Consider the following 19306-nt stretch of genomic DNA (forward strand, 5'->3'; position numbering starts at 1 on the left):
GGGTGTGAAAAAACACACCCTTGAGCAATGTAAGTTTCACTGGCCTAAGTGGTAGTGCAGACAGAGCTATGTTGGCGGGAGAGCTTCTCCCACTGACAGAGCTACTGCCGCTCGTGGAGGTGGTTTTATTATGTCGACATCAGCATAGAGACAGCTACACAAGTGATCGTACAGTGGCACAGCTGCATTGGTATGGCTATGCCGCTATAAGCTTGCTAGTGTAAACATGACCTTAGTGTTGTCAATTTCTTGTCCAAATGGAAACCCGTTCTGCAAGACTCTGAATGTAGGCTACCACTTGGTCAATGGAACAATACTACTATTATTACAATGGGAGTTTTGCCAGTAATTCTCAAGGAAGAACTGGAGGATTTGAATCTCTACTTATAGAATACATTTCAGTAAACAAACATCATAGTAATGCTGGCTGAAGTTTTTCATGGAATTAGTTTTTTTGTTTTAAAAACTTTGAAATGAAGATTTGGAGGGGGAGGGGGGTATTTTTAAAACTCTTGATTTTGAAGCTGTGGGAAAATGCCTACCTTCTCTCAGTTCCCCTTTTTTCCTCCAGAGAAAGAGGAAGAAAATAGGCACTCATTTGATGTTAATCTTAAAATTAAGCTTATGCTGTGTCAACACTCAATTACAAAGCTGACTTTTAAAAAGTGAAAAATACTTTCAACACTTCAATGTTAAATGTTGGAAATGTTCTTTTGAGAGACAGCAATACAAAATAAGACTAACTTTGTCAGCTGGGAAAAGTTTAAAAAGAGAGGGGACTTGGTAGTTTTCCATCTAGCAAAAGCTGAAAACCAGTATGCAAGGGTGGGAGGGGAAATAGATGTTTCCACATTTTTTAAATTTTCCTATGGGAAAACTCATTTGAGGGGAAATTTCTGAACTGAGATTTCCCATAACAAGTCTCATAGAAAAGTTTTCATTTTCCAGACAGCTCTAGTCAGATATAGTGCCATGAGTATCTCAAACCAGCCCAACCTTGCTGTTTGCTATTTTTCTATGCTTTTTGCAGCTAGAGCAGTGGTTCCCAAACATTTTTCCTGCATGACCCCATTTTCAGATGTGTTGTTACCCCAGACAGCCTGGAAGTTACCATTAAAAAATGGTGTCCTCTATGAAGTGTGACCTCACACACACACACACACACTGCATAGACTTTAAAGTCAGAAGGGACCAGTGTGATAATCCAGTCTGACCTCCTGCACAACACAGAATCTCACCCACCAACTCCTGGAATAGACTCCTAACCTAGTACTGAGTTTCTGAAGTCCTCAAATCATGGTTTAAGGACTACAAGGTACAGACAATCCACCGGCAAGTGACTCATGCCCCGTGCTGCAGAGGAAGGCGAAAAAACAAAAGGGAGTCTTCTGGCCTGCATGAGCTCACACACATACAGTGCGTGTGACACGCTGCAGGGTGGGCTCCGTTTTGTGGATCAAAAGAGCTTCCTTTGTGTGACAAGACCTTGTGCATAGGGTGCGTGTGAGGTCACGCTGTGCAGAACAGGCCATTTTGTAAAAAGCTGCCTTCTCCACACGGGATTACCATGACCCCATCTGCTGATGAAGCGACCCCACTTGTGGTCACGACCCACAGTTTGGGAACTGCTGAGCTAGAGTATGCTACGTATTGTCTTTGCACAAAACCTATTTTGAGAATTTATTGCCTTGGGCAGCATGTAAGTACACTTACATAAGACCGTACCTGCACCAACAGAAACGAAAGGATAGATTACCCAATGAGGCTGCTAAAGTGATGCATTTCGTTGTCCATTAAGCCTGGATTTATGTGCTTAAAGGGCTGGCTGCTTGTTTTGTCCCACCAAGTAAGCTAATTTAGAAGAGCCTCTTTCAGAGCATGGTACTGTATAACCTGCAAAGAACTATTCAGCTGATGTTATGTACCCCTGAGCTTCTCCATGGGAGATTCCCCACAATGCATTGTGCATCTTTGACTCCAGGGAATCTCTGAAATGCATAAGATTTGAAGAGAGCAGCTGGCTCAGCAGAGAAAGCCACATCTGCTGAGCTATCATAATGGGCTTGCTGGGATATTAGCAAGGGTCAGGGAGCCTGCCTGGGTCAGAAGAGATCTTTGCTGAGTTGGAAGGGAGGATACGGTACACGACTAAGTAGGACAGGCTATCTAATTCTAATCACTCTCCCAACAAACACTTAAATCTAAACTCTTGGCTATAATAATGGTATTAAATGACATGTCATGGAAGTAACAACCACCCTGAAGGCTTTGTGAGTTTGGTTTTAGTACATTTAACACCTCTAGATGGCCCAGCAGGGCAGCTATGCTTTGAATGTCTGACAATATAACCCATAGTGATAGCTTAGCCACCTTGAATTTATTACTTGTATAGCAAGTTCTGTACAAATGCATTACACTGAAATGTCATGACTTTATTTTTCTCTGTGCAATGTCAGGGTAAAACTCCACTGGAGGCTAAAGTTAGGCAAAGGAAGACACCTTTCTTTCCTTTTGAGGGCTTAAAGGAAAACAAAAAGTAAATTAATTCAGTCCCAGGCCCCATCCCCTTCCTGATAGGCAGGATGACAAACTGAATGGTCAGATGGTCTTTCCTGACCTTAAATGCTACAACTCTAACAAGCTCTAAACATAAAAAACCTAACCAATATCTCCAGAGCTCTGATGCCTGGTTCTTAGAAACCCAAGAGATTTAAAGAAGCACAGCTCCTTTTCAGGGGATGGAGCATAATTAGGCACATCTTCACCTGATGAAAATTTGGTCTGACTTAACCCCAAAATATTCTTGGTCACCATCTGTCTCTCAGGCCTTCACCAGAAGCACCACTGAGATGGGATATGTAGTAGCTTTAGGCCCCTGAAGGGAATAGCAGAGAACCCTCATGCACTATGGGGGCTCCTTAAAAGTTCATATATCTTAAGTACAAGTGAGTGACAGAGAGCACTTTCTGTCCATTTTGAGTTCAAGAAACCCATCAAGATCATGGCAAGTGGACAGAAAGAGAACATTATGTGACTAAACAGACAACCAGGCTCACCAGCTGTATTCTCTCAAGTTCAGAAGATGTTAAGTGATAGATTTAGGGGCTGGTGGAGAACTGAAGGATTCTGGAACTGGTAAAGGAACCTGGAGACTTTTAGCCACACAGGCCCAAATTCAAAGCGGAGTCTAGGGGACTGTCTACACACAAACTGCACCAGTTTAACTCAGAACTGGTCTATACACAGAGCTGTACCTGTAAATTACAGGTTCAGAAAAACAGTTCGTAAGATTGTTCACACAGATATACTAAACAACAACAACGTAATTAGCTAAAACAATGCAACTTCTAGGTTTAGTCCAAGCTCCCATGACTGTACTTCACAACTCACTTCAGCCTGTAACAATGTCTATGTATTGAGCACCCCTCCTGGGCAGGGGCCACATTACAAACACCCAGCCTCTATTAGCTGCCTCTTACTGGCCCCTTATACACTCAAGACAGCCTCTGTTGTGGCTTAGAGAACCCTTTTCTGGGGCTGGTTCAATGTCAAAGTTCACACAAACCTCAAAATCCTTAATCACAAAATGGTCCAAACAATCCTCAATGAGCTCCCCACATAAAGTCCAAAATCTTTTTCAAAACTAGCTCAAAAAACAAAAACACCCTAGTTCAACCTTAGCTCTGATTTTTCAGCCACATCCAGAGCTCTTAGTCTGCCCCACATATCAGTCCTCAGCCCTTTCTGGCTGGAGCTCATCCCTCTAGCCCTACTTTCATATGGTGTCTCAACCAGCCAGGTGGCTGCATTGCCTGCTAGCTTTAATGTGGTCACCTGATTCCTCTAAGGTGAGGCTCATCTTGTAATCAGGGCTAGCTTAGCCCCAGGCGCGCCAGCTCCTGGGCAACTGTCCTGTTACACAACCCCACCGGTGTGTACTGAACATGTCCAGTTGAAAATTCTGTAGAGTCACACCAGCCTAACAAGGTGTAATTTACACCACTTTACACATCAATTCTCATGTTAGCCCATTGAGTATATTGGAGTCTAACAGTCACTCACGAACTGAGGTCTGTAAGACAGGAGTGTTTCAGGCAAATCACCTAATACACAGGTATAAAGGTTACATTAGGCCATCTGATTCTTTAGTTTGCTCCTTTTTGTGACTTCTGGCCCCTCAGCATGCAAATTATAGCAGTGTAAATCTCCCTTAGGCTCAGACTCCTGTAATACTTTTACCAATGTATAATTTACACAACTTGATAAATCACTTATTGACTTGGCCCAGAAGCTCTTAGGACTCTAAAGGGAAGTGAGGAAATCCTTGAGAAGCTTGGAAATAGAGAAAGTAATGTTGTATCCTGGTATGGCTGCAGGGAATTAATTGCGCCTCTCCTGATCAAAAATGAATAGGTGCAGAAGACAAAGGTTTTGGCTTTGGAACTGCCAGCTTGTGAAAACGTGGGGAGCAAATGAGGGTGGAGGAGGAGACAAGGGCATCAATGTAGGCAGGGTTGGAGAAATGGAGATGAGCTTGTGCTTGCTATGGAAGAATAGCAGGAACCAGTGCAGAGATTCAAGGAGTCAGGGCAGCAAGAAAAGAATATTTTTTTAAATGTCATGCTCTGGGAGTAGAACTGGTATTTCCATTATCACCCACTAATGTGTTATGTATTCATCTTGGGCCAAGTCCTGCAAACTTTTACTCAGACAGGAAGTCTTATTATGCATCTCAGACTGCTAAATGTGGAACATAATGTGGGACAGAGACCCAAAATGAGGGATATGAAAAGCATATTCATGCAAATAATTTTACATGCCGTGGGATTAATTCCTTTGGTGTAACTATCTCTCTAAAACCTTGGTTCTTTATTTCTAATGTAAATCATTTTCAACAATAAAAGCCAGAGGCGCAGGACATTTATGTGGAACAAAGGTAATTGGGGACTAAAATGAGTGGTGTCCAAAATGAGATATACGTGAGTAATCTGAGTTCTACTGAAATCAATGGGAATGTTTCTTGTGTATTTACAAGATCAGGCCCTTTGGTAACAGCGAGAAAGCAAGTGTTTATATGCTATAGAGGTTGGGTTTTATAGGGATTGGGGTTCCTTCTAAACACAAATGCCATTGTCATACATACCTGTTGTTTTATCTATGTACCTTACAGAGTACCGCAATACACTGAGCAAATATAGCATAGCACAACAAAAATGGAACATTTTAGATATAAAAATGTCTTCTTTGTAACGAGCATGCCACTATGAACTGAGAGGATGTGTAACTAAAATTGGCTGCTAGGTAGCTCTGCAGCATTTCTGAACTAGGTGCAAATGAAGTGCAATTCTCATTTGTCAGAAGTGGCTGAACAAGTTTACCCAGATAGGATACAGTATTTTCATAATTCACTTCCTGCTGGTTGCATTCTGCCAAGACTACTATTTTGTTTGAATAAAGTTGAATGTCTACAATATGTCCTCTTTTGAATAACTAGTACTGAATGCTTTGACGATTGCACAGAAATCTCTTATTTCTCTTCCATTAGGTTTTCTCCTGTATAGGATGACAAAATCCAGCCCAGTACTGTGACATCCAAAGATGCAGCAAGAGAGAAAGCTGGATAGAGGACAAAGACCCATTACAACAAATTAAGACTAACTCTACCATCCTCTCCCAAGAAAAATTCAGGGTGTTTAATAAGTTACCCTGAAACCAAATAACTTCTGAGTTATGCATTATTCATAGACAGTCAATGGCCAAGGTCAATAGCGTCCATATAGACAAGGCTGACCATGCTTCTAATTCTAGCAGAAAGGACCATACTGTAGTATGGTAAACATAGGCCCAGAAGATATTATAGATTTCTTCTTGCAGAGCCGATAAAACTAGTAAATTATTGAAAAGGAGAGTCTTGGACCCTGTGTAAAGAATGTGATCCATCCTGTCTCAACCCTCTGTCAAATAACCTAGACACAATACTGACTGTGGTTTAGGAGTACACTGCAGGTCCCCTTCTGCTATGGCTATGTTGGCACTCAAGAGGAAACCAGGAAGGTGGATAAAAATTGCAGGTAGAAACATTTACACCCATTGTAAAGAAAGGGCCCAAAAGTGCTATACTTCCCACCTACCCCTTACCTTTTTTCCTGGTATTACTCAAAGGTTAGATTTAAAACATGACAAACTTTTGTAATATTCTGAATGTTTCAATTCTTCCTTGTCTCTGTCCTTTTCTTGCAGTCAACCGCAAAGACAGAGACGGGAAACACATGGAGAAACACACAAGCAAGGCAGGTATGCTACTAAAAACATAGCATCCCAATAGCTATTACGTCTTGCTAGCTCTTTATATTATTGGCTGTCAGCAGCAACACCACAGTGCCTTCCTCCCCATCTGGAAGGGTCAGATTTGAGAAAAAAAAAAACCATTTAGTAAATAAACATGGGCACTCCAATGATAAGATCTGGCTTGGTACTCAGAGTGGTGAAATGTTAGTCTGTTCTTTCCACTTCTAGGGCAGGTAACCTACTGGTCAGGATATGATAGTATCTGCCTTTGTACCTAATCCACTGAAGATGAGTCTGTTGCAGCCTACATCTACTGAGCCTGGCTCTCTATCTTAAGCTGTAGAGACCTATGCTTTCAGCTCAGGAGGTCTTCTGTTCAATCCTGAATACGTGCCTGCTTATGTGTCAGGTGCCATCTTGGCAAGCACACAAGAGATTGAACTAAGGAACTTTAGTGCTCAAAGCATCAATGTCTACAGCTCAAGCTAAAGAGCCAGGTTCTGTAATGGGAGGATGTAAGAGGCTCACATCCTTTGTGGCCTAGGCACAGGAGGATGTATAACAAACACTATCAGTGGGTTACAAACACATCCGGCCATCACCTTCTTGACTGAGGTGCAGGGGAAATTCCACACCCTCTACTTCCCCTAGCAGCTGGGGGTCCCCATCCCTTCTGGTAAAAGGATAGAATTTCCAGAAGATGATTTCTGATAGTAGAGGGATCTTTAGTGCAGCAGACAAAGGCATAACAAGATCCTACAGCTGGAAGCTGAAGCTAGACAAATTAAAATCTGCCTCGTATTTCCATTTTCAACAGAGAAGGTAGCAAACCATTGGAACAACTTACCTAGGCATGCGGTGGATTCTCCATCACTGGAAATCTTTATATCAATACAGATGCATTTCTAAAAAATGTGGTTGAACTGGAGCACCTGTTATTGGGCTTAATGCAGAAATTAGTCAGTAAAATCTATGGCCTGTGTTATGCAGGAGATGGATAATCATAACTGTCATTTCTGGCCTTAAAGTCAAGGAATATAAAAGATGTCCAACCATCCTTTATGTCTATTCCCATGATTGCTAGGAATCCCACTCCTCTATCCCCATGGGAGTCTATAGCAGCCCAGTAGGGTGACCGATAACAAGTGTGAAAAATCGAGACAAGGCATGGGAAATAATAGGCACCTATAAGACAAAAACCCCAATATTGGGACTGTCCCTTTAAAATTGGGACATCTGGTCACTCTACAGCCCAGCTGCCAGCACACCCTTTGAGTTCTTCCTCATGATGACTTTTCTGCCACTTCTGGAAAGCTTCTCTCCTTGATAAGGACCATTAAAAATATATGACTGAGATCAGTGACATGCAGAGATTCAGTAGGAGGCCCTCGCTTTTTATAATTGCTGCAGTGTAGTGCTATCTAATCAGGAAAAGGGAGTACGTTTAAGAGAATTGCGGAGAAGCTGTATCATGAACAGAACCAAATGAATCCCAGAAGGGGACAGTGAGTTTGGGAAACAAATTGGCTTCCAAGGCATCTTTTAAAAATCCAGTGTTCCCAATCCAACCCCCCCTCCTCCCTCCCATACACACACAAACACACACACTGGCATTGTCCTATGGGGTCTACAGCTGCGCTCTCTGATGCTGCAACAGATAACATATGTGGCTGGAACATACAGTTAGAATCTTCCACATCAGCCTAACCTATACAGAGACCACAGTAGCGATCTCTTTGTAACACCAGTAATGTGGAATGTCCGTCCTAGCCACTCATACAGCAATTGGCATTGCTACGTCAAGAAATGTCACTCATTTTCCTCTCTTCAGTTCTGTCCTTTTGATTGTTAAGGCAATCTCTTTAGCATGGGTATTAAGCAGAGCCAAATTTACATGCCCACAAAACTCAGGGCTTCTCACTGAAGGCCAGTTACATCAGAAAGTGAGTAGGCAAAACTGAGTCTTAATGGCTTACTCTGAGTCAGTTCATTGCAGCATAGATAGAGAACACTGGTCCTCAATCAAAACAAGGTAGGCAAACCTTACCTTGGTTACCCTGAAGAATGAGAGTTTTGGGGACCATTCTCCTCTTCTAGTACTCCAAATGGGAAGAAGAAGAAAGCAGCAAATACATTGGATTGGTCAAAATGTTTTGTCAAAGAATTTTTGATGGAAAGTCTTTCTGAATGAACCTAAAATTTTCACAACAAACTATCGCTTTGTTTGAAGGTTCGATATTTTGATGAAAAAATGAAAACTTTCTTTCTACCTTTATTTTGATGTTTCAGCTAGAAATTGGTTTTGTTTCAAGTTTTCAAAAACCAAAAAAGGTTGGGGTTTGATTTTGGGGTGGGTTTCATTTTTTTATCCCCTTTCTATTTTATTTTCCACTCACTTCTAAGGGGAAATGTTTAAGAAGGAGAAAGGGACAAAAACTTGAATGGACCCCCAAAATTTTTTCAGTTTTCAAAAGCTACAATGCAAATTTTCAAATTTTTAACAGTCAAAACAAGAGTTTTCATTTCACCTTTTTATTGAAAAATCTAAAAAATCATTAACATTTCAAATAAATAAAATAATTTTATTTAAAAATGTTCATGGAAATAGATGTATAGATTTTTTTTACCAGCTTCACACTTATATCGGCCAAAATCTTCCAAAGTGGCCACTGGTTTTTGGGTGCCTCATTTTTGACTAAATAGCATTTTTTATGGGAAAACCTTTGTCAAACATTTTACCATCTCTAGTCAGCAGCACTGCAGGGAAAGTTCAGACAGCCTCTTAGTGCTTTGTTTTTTCAGGTCCAGATCCTCAACTAGTACAAGCTGACATAGCTGCATTGGAGTCAATGAGCAGTGCCAATTTACAACAACTGAGGATCTGAGCTGCAAATTCTTAATCATTTTCTTCTTCAGATGAATTCATACTTTTTACCCGCTCATGTCAAAAGAGCTGCTATAAGTAAATGTTCCTATTGGATATGGTCTCAGGGTTTAGCTCCCATGAGCTCCTACTCAACCTGAGCTCTGACCTACTCTTTCCCGCCCCAGGCAGACAGTGATGCATTGTAAAAAATATGAAGGGGTTAGAATGTGAGGCCACGCTTTAGCTTTCATGTCTTCAGACCTGGTTTCAAGTCTGGATTAGATCATGTATGCAAATGAGTTTAGTGGCTTCCATTCGGCAACATAATCATACAAATCAGGCCAGTTACTAGTCATAACGTCAACTTTTGCAACATCTTCCTTATGAAAAACACAGGAATAGCTTCAAACATTACATCCTACTATAGAGTTGCTCCAGGGCTGAATTTTTCTTGGAGGTCTCTCATCCAGGTCCAAACCTACACAGTTTGAGATTATTATTGTAGTGCCCTGGACATTATGGTTAGGAGCCAGGGTCTTTCTGTGCTAAGAACTGTGTACAAATAATAAAACAGTCCCTACCCTCAAAGTATTTACAATCTATACATAATATGAGACAACAGGTGTATAAAACAAATGTGTAGGAGGAGAAGGAAAGATAAGATCCCAGCAGGAGATGGGATAGTTCAGAGTACAAAGCACATCCATCGTTAACTTTCTAAAATAGTTGTGGATCCTGTGCTTGAAGATTTAGTGGTTGCCTAGATAAGTGATCACAACTTAATTACATTTGTTATGTGTAATATAGGGCTGACAAGTAATATGTAAAGCCACTTGGCATTCTAAAAGGGACAATTTCCCAAAGCTGAAAACAATTATAAGCAAAATTGATTGCGAGGAAAAATTTAAACAAAAGAGTCTGGGTGAAAATTGGAAGTTAACAGAACTTCTCCAGATGCCCAAAGCCCACAATTCAGAAATCATAAAAGAAGACTTCCTCAGTTAAAACATCCAATTAAGCAGAAATGAAACATATAATATACATCGAATCAACTTTGAATAATTTATTGATGAAATTACAACTTTGGTTGATAAAGGTAACTTTATTGACATAATAGACTTCTGTAAGGCATTTTTGACTTGGTTCCATGTGACTTTCTGATTACAAAGATAGCACTATAAAAGAATCAATGTAGTCCATATTAAATAGATTAAAAACTAGTTAATTGATAGATCTCAAAAGGAAATTGTAAATGGGAAATTGTTATCCCATGGGAGAGTTCCCAGTAGAGTCCTACAGGAATCTGTTCTCAGCCTAGCGCTATTCAATATCTTTTATCACTGAGCTAAAACAAAACATAAAATCATAGCTAGCAAAGTCTGTAGATGACACAAATTGGTGTAGTGGTAAATGATTAGAGTGCAGTGTCATTATTTTTCAAACTCTTTTAAATGAAAAATGCACAGTTGGCAACACCAAAACGTTTTGCAAATTTGTGTTGATTTTTGCCAAATCATTTGGTTGGAAAAAAAACCTTCAAAAATTCCAAAAAATCAAAACAATGGTTGTTTTATTCTAAGCAACTTTGTTTCTAAATTTCCTTTAATTTTATTTTTCAAATGTTCAAAATGGAAATGTGGTGTTTTTGGGTCAAAACATTACATTCAACCTGCAACAATTTTGTTTTCAATTGTCAATCAATAGAAAAACTGTTGTTGACCCAGTTCTATAAATGACAGGTCAGTTCTACACAACGCCCTGGATTGTATGGTAAACTGTGTGCACTTGAACATATGTTTGAATACAGTTAAATACAAGTCTATACATCTATGAACAAAGAATGTAGGTTACATAGGCTGGGGGACAGTGACACAGAAAAGGACTTAGGGGTCACGGTGCATAACCCACTGGATATGAGTTTGAGGCTAAAAGAAAAAGTCCATGCAATCCTTCCATGTATAAGCAGAAGAATATTGAGTAGAAGTAATGTGGTGGTATTATCACTGTATATGGCATTAGTGAGACCATTACTGGAATTTTATGTTCTGTTCTGGTGTGAACAATTAAAAAAAAGATGTTGACAAACTGGGAAGGGGTCAGAAAAGAGCCACAAGAGTGATGTGAAGGCTGGAAAACCTGCCTTACAGCGATAGGCTAAAGAAGCTCAATCTATTTAGCTTAACAAAGAAGGTTGAGAAGTAACTTGATCATGGTTTATAAGTGCTTACATCAGTGGTTCCCAGCCTTTTTGGCTCAAGGGTCACAGATATCATTGTTACAACCCTAAAGGGCCACCAGTCTCTGCCACCAGCCCTCCTCCCCATACCCTCACTACAGCCAGATATAAGAAGTTCAGCAAGGAGGCTTCCTCCTCGCTGATCTCCTGTCCCCCTGGCTGCAGCAGGGAAACCACACGCATCCTGTAGCCCTGTGCGCTCCACCTGGGTCCCTGGGCAGTGGCTTCCTTCTGCAGCCAGGGGGATGGGAGATCAGTGCTCCCCTCCCACTGGCTCCAGCGGGGACCCCAGCACGTATGGACCCAGGTAGAATGCTTTGCCGTGCTCCCTGCTACAGCCAAGGAGAGGGGAGTGCTGATCTCCCGTCCCCTGGGCTGCAGCAAGGAGCCTGCACCGGTCTTTTAGCACCACTGCAACGCGCTCCGCCTGGGTCCTTAGGCAGCGGTTCCCTTCTGCAGCCAGTGAGAGGGAAGCGATGGACCACTTTGAAAGCTCCCGCAGGTCACAGGTTGGGAACCACTGATTTACATGGTAAAGTCTCTTTAATCTAGCAGGAAAGGATATAACACGAAGTTAAAGCTAGACAAATTCAGACAAGAAATAAGGCACAAAATTTAACTGCGAGGGTAAGGAACAAGTCACCTAGGATGTGGTGGGGTCTCCATCACATACAATTTTTAAATCAGGCCTAGTTATCTTTCTAAATGAGATGCTCTAGCTCAACCAGAAGTTATAGGCTTCATGAAGAAATCATTAGTGAAATTCTATGGCCTATGTTATGCAGAAGTGCAGACTCAATTATAGTAATGATCCTTCTGGACTTAATGTCTATGATCTATGGGAATCCAACATGATAAAGCAGTTTCCTGGGATTTCCCCTACATTCACTAGAAGTGTTTTTCTCTCTCAAAGATGCTGTTTTTGTATTCAAAAAGCGTGCCACAGTCAAGGATTTTTTGTTTTGGTCAGTCTCTCACTGACTTATCCTTTTAATTAATCATGAAAAGAGGTGTCTGAGTGCAAACTGTTGACAGCCAGTATTTCTTATGATCAGAAACAGAAAACCTTCCAGAATCCTTCTTTTTTCTTGGGGCCCTCTAGGAGCATCACCCTTAAAAGACTGCCCTTTTCAGTTATCACCACCTGCTAAATAGCCAGCTCTTAGTCCCACATAAGTTTAACTACATCACAGAAATAAAAGGGATGTTGCAACTGAAATCAGTCTTTAGACTGAAACACTTCACTCTGTTTTTAGAGGTAAACTTGGCACACACCCAAAACAAAGCATCCACTACAAGATTTGGTGCAATTCTATGATCTGCCTATCTCTAGTGCTCACTGTTCTTCTCTTTAGAAATCTGGAGCAGAAGTTAATCATTTTATTCCAAGCTACAGGTCAACTTGCCTCCTGGCTGTGTTCCCAGTCTATCTCCATTTTGTTTCTGATCTGCAGTCAGTAGGCTTTTATTTGAGATATTGTTTCCCTAATTCCTATCCTGGTGTCCTGTCACATATCTATGTCAGAAATGCTTCTCTCCTACCCCCAACACACATCGTTTTATTCTCTTCTAATGGTGTCTAGTGTAAAAAAAATCTGAATTTTTGTATCTAAAATATATTACAAATACAAATAATATAGAAAGAGTTTGAAATGAGTATTTTACCATTCAGCCAGTATTAGAATGAGAACCATTCAGAATACCCTGTCTCAATATATAAAACTGAAGAGTTCTTTTTAAATGACATGCTATCAAACATCAGATATGATCACAGGGATATAGTTTAATTGGTAGATGAACAAGATTGCTCTCTATTTTAAGGATTAGAGACAAATAATTGCATGTCTCTTAAGCATGGTTAATTCTAATAATGCTGTATATCTTTTCCACGTAGCCCAATACTAAAACGAAGTCCTGACATCACCAAATCCCCGCTGACAAAGTCAGAACAACTTCTGAGAATAGATGACCATGATTTCAGCATGAGACCAGGTTTTGGAGGTATGAAAAACGTACATCTGATTCTTATTTTTCAGAGTATCTTTTCTGTAAGAAACAGAACAGTGTCTCACTGGTGAGTGGATTGACAAGATAGATATTGGAAAGAACTGTTAGTTGGGAAAGACCCTCATTGTTTCTGTTCTGAATTTACAGCACAGAGCACTCTCATGACTGAGTGGGCTTGCAACAACATGGCCTTCCTCCTAGGATCACCAAATTACTTTCAGCAAAACCATGAGAACGTAGATAGAGGCATCATTTAGGGATATTAAATACTCCTCATATTGAGCTGAACCTTTGACTAATGAAAATATGTCCAGGTTCAGATTACACTTATTTCTAGATTACTGTGAAATCCTAATATTATATCTCACTGTGACAATGTTGATGTCTAATCAAATTAATGTACAATACTTACTGACCTGGTCTCTCATTATAAGAGAGAACATTTAGACTACTTGGTGTTCATGTTTTGCTCACAGTCTTGCAATTCTATGCTACAGCAAACCAAGCTTTTAGAGCAAAGGATTAAGGAGAATGTGTTTTCTTATGACCTGATGGATTAAAGAATGTTGTAATTTATCTACTCTTCCTGGATGACAGATGGTCATTCAAATCGGGAATACCATTATGCATCCTGATGGAAGAAGCTTTTATTACTAAATGCTTGATATACACAATACCAGTGTGTTCAGTTCATTTTAAAATGGCTTCAATTTCAGGACCGTCCATTAATATTGACATTATTTATTATAATAAGTGTCTTGTATGTTAATTGTCAAAGGTATACAGTGGCTGGTCAAAGTCTGGAGGAGGAAGAGGAAGAACAGCAGTAAATCTATAGAAGAGTCTGTGTATGCATTTTAACACATCCCTATGAAATGTTGGACACCTAAAAAGCAGAAAGGTTTGGTACTGGCTGGCATGTCTGTTAGCAGTCTGAAATGAGAGGACAAGTACTGAAAAATCCACTCACTCCTAGAGGTAGCCCATCCCTATACTTGCTGCTACCCATACGACACCCATTCTGTGTATTAATAAATGCTCTCTGGGGCTGTCAGGCTGACAGCTCGCTTCTCGAGCCCAAAACAAAAAACAATTTAACGAAACACTTCAAACATACAGAATAAGCACGCCACTCCCTTGCAGAGAGAGCCAGGTGGGCAGATCTGCACTGCACACAGTCCCATTGAAGTCAGTAGAGCTCCATGTGGGTGCAGGGGGTCCACACACTTGTCCATTTCTCATGCAGGATTGGGGCCTAAACAGCGCACAATCAACTAGCTCCACAAAGAGAAACAGCATAATTTCTTCTTACCGTCTCCACTGATTATTCATTTTACCCAGTTCTCCTGTCTGTGGACCCCCCATTGACTGGAGTGGGAGTTGTGTGCGTGCACTGATACTGCAGGATGAAACTCGGCTTGGTTTGATCTTGCACCTGAAGGACTCCATTTTCAGTTCACCAAAGACTATATGTATTTTGTGTGCAGAAGCAGTTCCAACGGTCAATACTACATGTATTTACTCTTTGAGTACATGGTAACCTTTAAGGACAGCATTTTCCTAAGCATCAGCAGTCAACAGATTCTTAAGGGGACTCATTGCACTTTCAAAAAGGGATATAAGTGGCCACAAAGAGCCCTGCAGCCGCAGGCGGGGGCAGGGAACAAAGGGTTGGGAATGGGCTGTGGTTAAGAGCACAAGTGTCAGTCTGGTGTTTTCAGCAGTGTCCCATGCATGCGACTAGGGGATGTTGCTTTAGTGCCTGCCTGAACCATAACAAGTTCACCCATTTACCTCACCGGCTCACACACATACAAATACTCCCAGCCTCTATTACACACTGACTAAAGGTCCACCAAACACACAGGACAGCCTGAGCGGGAATGAGCGACCCACAGAGGGGCTGAGAGAAAGACAGGCAGCTAATTGTGGGTGCTGGGTTTAGGGTGGGCAAGAGGAGGGTGATGGGGCAGGCTGCTGGGGGATGGAGGAGGAACAGGCATGGCTGAGGGAAGTGGTTTTAGTTTGAAGGTGGGGGTCTCGATGGATGAGGAGCTGCTGCACAGCCTACCTGTTGCACTACTTCCAGGCCCAACTCCTCTTCAGGTGGTGAGGGAGAGGAGGAGGATGGCACTGCACTAAAATATATCAGCCCTGTGGAACCTCCCTCAGCTGCATGGAGGTGTAATTGATGCAGAGGTACAAGCTCCCTCCTGAAGTCGTCATACATCTATACAACGAGCTATGGAGTACCTGGAGAAGGTGGCACTGGAGACCCACACTCTGCGTCTGTACCAGTCACTCCTGCCATTGCACTTCCAGCCACTAGGCCTTCCAAATGCGGTAGTAGACACCAAGTATATCCCTGGCTGAAGTCTTTACCTGTGTAAGGATTTCCAGTTAGCCGTGATCAGGAGGGGACCTGATTACTTTGCCTTCCTATGTAACTTGGAATCCTGCCGCATGCTTTCTCTCAGGTCTAGGAATTGCTCCATGGCCTTGAGAAGCAGGACAGTGTTCTACACGGAACATGCTGTGTGTGCTGCCAACCTGCCATGCTAGGTGTCTGTGCAAGGTTTCCAAGTCAGTGACTCTCACAGCTGTTTTGTCCTCATCACCTCCGATCTCCCAGAACCCTTTGAGAGATAGAAGGTAGTTTCCTTCTATGTGAATTCCTAGCAAGGGTGGAGAGCAAGTCTTTTAGACACACAGAGACCACCATTGGTTTATATTACACTTTTACAAATTGTTCACATGATACATACATTGCACCTGTCTGCTTCCAGGTGCTAGAAGTCACCCTCTCAGATCTTGGCTCCTTAACCCCATTTCCTACTCTGTCACATCCAAAGCACAAATACAATGCTGCTCTAAGACACTCCGTAAGCCTTCTCCAGGTTCACAGGGTATTGCTGGTGTGTTATGATACACAACATTGTCACAGTGTATGGCTTATGTGATGGAGGAGAAGAGGGACAAGGAAACCCCGGATCAGGGATCTCAGAGCAATCTGTCAAAAGGCGGTGGCTTGGGAGAGGTGCCAGGACTTATGAGCTCTCCTTTTAGGACCATTATAGCCAATAGGTTTGTAGGAAAGGAGCCTGGAGGAAGAGATTACAGAGCACAGGACTATAAGATTGCACACTTCATAACCAGTTTAAATACCTATGGTTAGTACAGCCCACTGGCCAAACAGAAATGGGCAGCAGGCACAAGAGTGTGTTAACATGGCTGTCCCATGACTCCCTGCAATGTCTTCTACACTCTCCTGTCACTATCCTGTGGTTCTTTAGCTGTTTATCTCTTCTGCTATATTTCAAAGAATCATAGAAGATTAGGGTTGGAAGGAACCTCAGGAGATCATCTAGTCCAACCCCCTGCTCAAAGCAGGACCAACCCCAAATAAACCATCCAGCCAGGGCTTTGTCAAGCCAGGCCTTAAAAACCTTCAAGGATGGAGATTCCACCACCTCCCTAGGTAACCCATTCCAGTACTTCACCACTTTCCTAGTGAGAAACTTTTTCCTAATGTCCAACCTAGACCTCCCTCACTGCAACCTGAGACCATTTCTCCTTGTTCTGTCATCTGCTACCAATGAGAACAGCCTAGTTCCATCCTCCCTGGAACCTCCTTTCAGGTAGTTAAAGGCTGCTATCAAATCCCCCCTCATTCTTCTCTTCTGCAGGCTAAACAAACCTAGTTCCCTCAGCCTCTCCTCATAACTCATATGTTCCAGCCCCTAATCATTTTTGTTGCCCTCCGCTGGACTCTTGCTTCTTACTCCTGAGGGCTTTTGCGGGGATGTTACACACAGTGACTCTAATCTTGTTCAGGTCAGACTATGAGGGAAACACACAGTGCCTTGTACTGTTTTCTCAGAGCATAGCCCACATCTTCCCCACAGAGCTCTGAGAGCCATAGCCTCCGGAGAAGACAGCTGGGATACACCAGGCTATTCTCCTGCTGGCTGGCTATCCTCTGTCTGGATTGGTTACTCAGCCTCCCCTTCCTGATTCTTCCGTGAATGGCAGCTCACTCATTCTTCCCTCTTGATTATTCAGATAGTTTGCAGAGTGGGGGCAGCCGAGAGGCCTCATCCTCCCTGCCCCCCATTAATGGAATGGATTTTTTCTGGACACCAGCTGTGGGAGCCACAAAGGGACTGAGGTGTTGCAATGCTGAGCATCACAGCACATAACTTAGGTGCCTAGAAAATCACAGGAACACCACTACGATTCACAAGGTCCAAGCGAGGCACCTTAGCCTCCCAATACAAGGAATGGGGAGAGAAAGGCACCTACGCATGTGCTCCACAAAAGCTGACACACTGGGCGGGAAGCTGCCTAAACCAGCCAATGGGAAGTGCTGACAACAGAGGTGTGTGCTAAGCCCCGTCTCTCTCATGGAGATGAGCGCCTAAGTCCAGGCTGCAGGGAGGTGCCTAGCACTGCTTAGCAACCCACTGACAGGGACCTGCAGCCTGGAGTTAGTTGCCTTAGGTCCCTAAGCAACTTCTTGAGGGAGTGAATTAAGCACCTGCCGTGTTCCACACAAAATGGCCAGAGAATGAGGTAGTGCCATCACTGCCTCACCTGATAATGTTTAGCCCAGTGGCGGGAGCACTTGCCTGGGATGTAGGAGCTGAAGGTTCAGTCCCTGCTCCTCTGCCAGAGGGGAAGAAAGGATTTGAACAGGGGTCTCCCACCTCACGGGAGAATGCGCTAACCACTGAGACATGGGATATTTTGTGTGGAGCTCTTCTGCTGGATAAATAATGAAAGAGTGGCTGTAGCAGGGGAACTGGGCCCCTGGTCTCCCACCTCTCAGTTGGGTACCCTAACCACTGGCCTGCAGAGTCATTCTCATGTGCTCTCTTTCTCTCATGCCCAATGATTGTTTAAGTCCTTATCCACATTGGAACAGTCATTGGGTTGGAGAGAGAAAGAAAGTATGTGGGAACGCATCTGTAGTCCAGTGTTTAGGGCACCCACCTGGAGGTGAGAGATTCCAGGTCCAGCCACACACACACACACCCGCTACAGTCATTCTTTCATTATCTCGATGCAAGGCACCTCAAAGGAGACCTACTGGATCGGGTCTTGCATGAGAGACAGGTGTTCAGCTACCTATCTTCCTCTGACTCATGAGTCCCTCGGGTTTAGGCAGGAGATAGGCATCCAGATGTGTAAAGGGAGGCAGCAGGGTGCATACCCAGAGGCTGAAACATAGGTGCCTCTGAAACTTTTACTAAAAAACCTAGGCACCAAGTGAATTTATGTGCTTACAGTGTTCAGCATGAGTTGTGTGCATTGCAATCATCCCCAAGCTGGGATTTAGTGCCTAAAACAGGAATTTAAATGCCTAACTTCTTCTGTGCATCCATATCTATGTTCCTCTGTGTTATCTAATTGATCTGTGAAATCGATCCTGAGCTCCATTAAACTATTCCTTCTGCTAATCTGATCCCTTAATAGAATCTTAACAACTAATATGAGTGAATAAATTTCACCCATTCTAAAACATTGTATTTTAGGCAACCTCATTTTTCTTAGGATTTGTCTATATACAGGTTTTGTACCACTTCAGCTACATCAGTTTAGAAACTGCTCTAAGTAAAGCAAAGCAACCACTTACTGTGGACACAGTTATGTGAGGATAAAGGTGCTTATACTGGTATAGTTAATTTAGGTAAATATATGGAAAAAATTATTCCCATATCAGCACTACTATACTGATATAACTGAATCCACACTAGGGAGATGAACTACTTTAACTATGTGTTTCTAAACCAATACAGTTAAATCAGTAAAACAACTGTGCATAGACCAGTCCTTAGTTGCAAGTTTCAGTCACTTAGAGTGGTCTAGCTAAAAGGGCATTTAATTGCCACACACATTTTCTCTGAAGA

At 42.3% G+C, this 19306-nt stretch overlaps 1 protein-coding gene across 1 annotated transcript in view; it reads left to right on the forward strand.

Moving 5' to 3' along the window:
• The window catches only part of LOC137141174 (gamma-aminobutyric acid receptor subunit rho-1), a 66472-nt gene that overhangs the window by 19204 nt on the left and 27962 nt on the right, over positions 1 to 19306 (forward strand). The window contains exons 2-3 of the mRNA XM_067530007.1: positions 6241 to 6294; positions 13285 to 13391. Of these exons, the coding sequence (XP_067386108.1) occupies positions 6241 to 6294; positions 13285 to 13391 (161 nt within the window). The remainder of the gene's footprint in view (positions 1 to 6240; positions 6295 to 13284; positions 13392 to 19306) is intronic.

This window comes from Emydura macquarii, unplaced genomic scaffold, assembly GCF_026122565.2.
Source record: "Emydura macquarii macquarii isolate MOO-44397 ecotype Brisbane River unplaced genomic scaffold, CSIRO-AGI_Emac_v2 contig_3019, whole genome shotgun sequence".
Classification (NCBI taxonomy): Eukaryota; Metazoa; Chordata; order Testudines; family Chelidae; genus Emydura; species Emydura macquarii.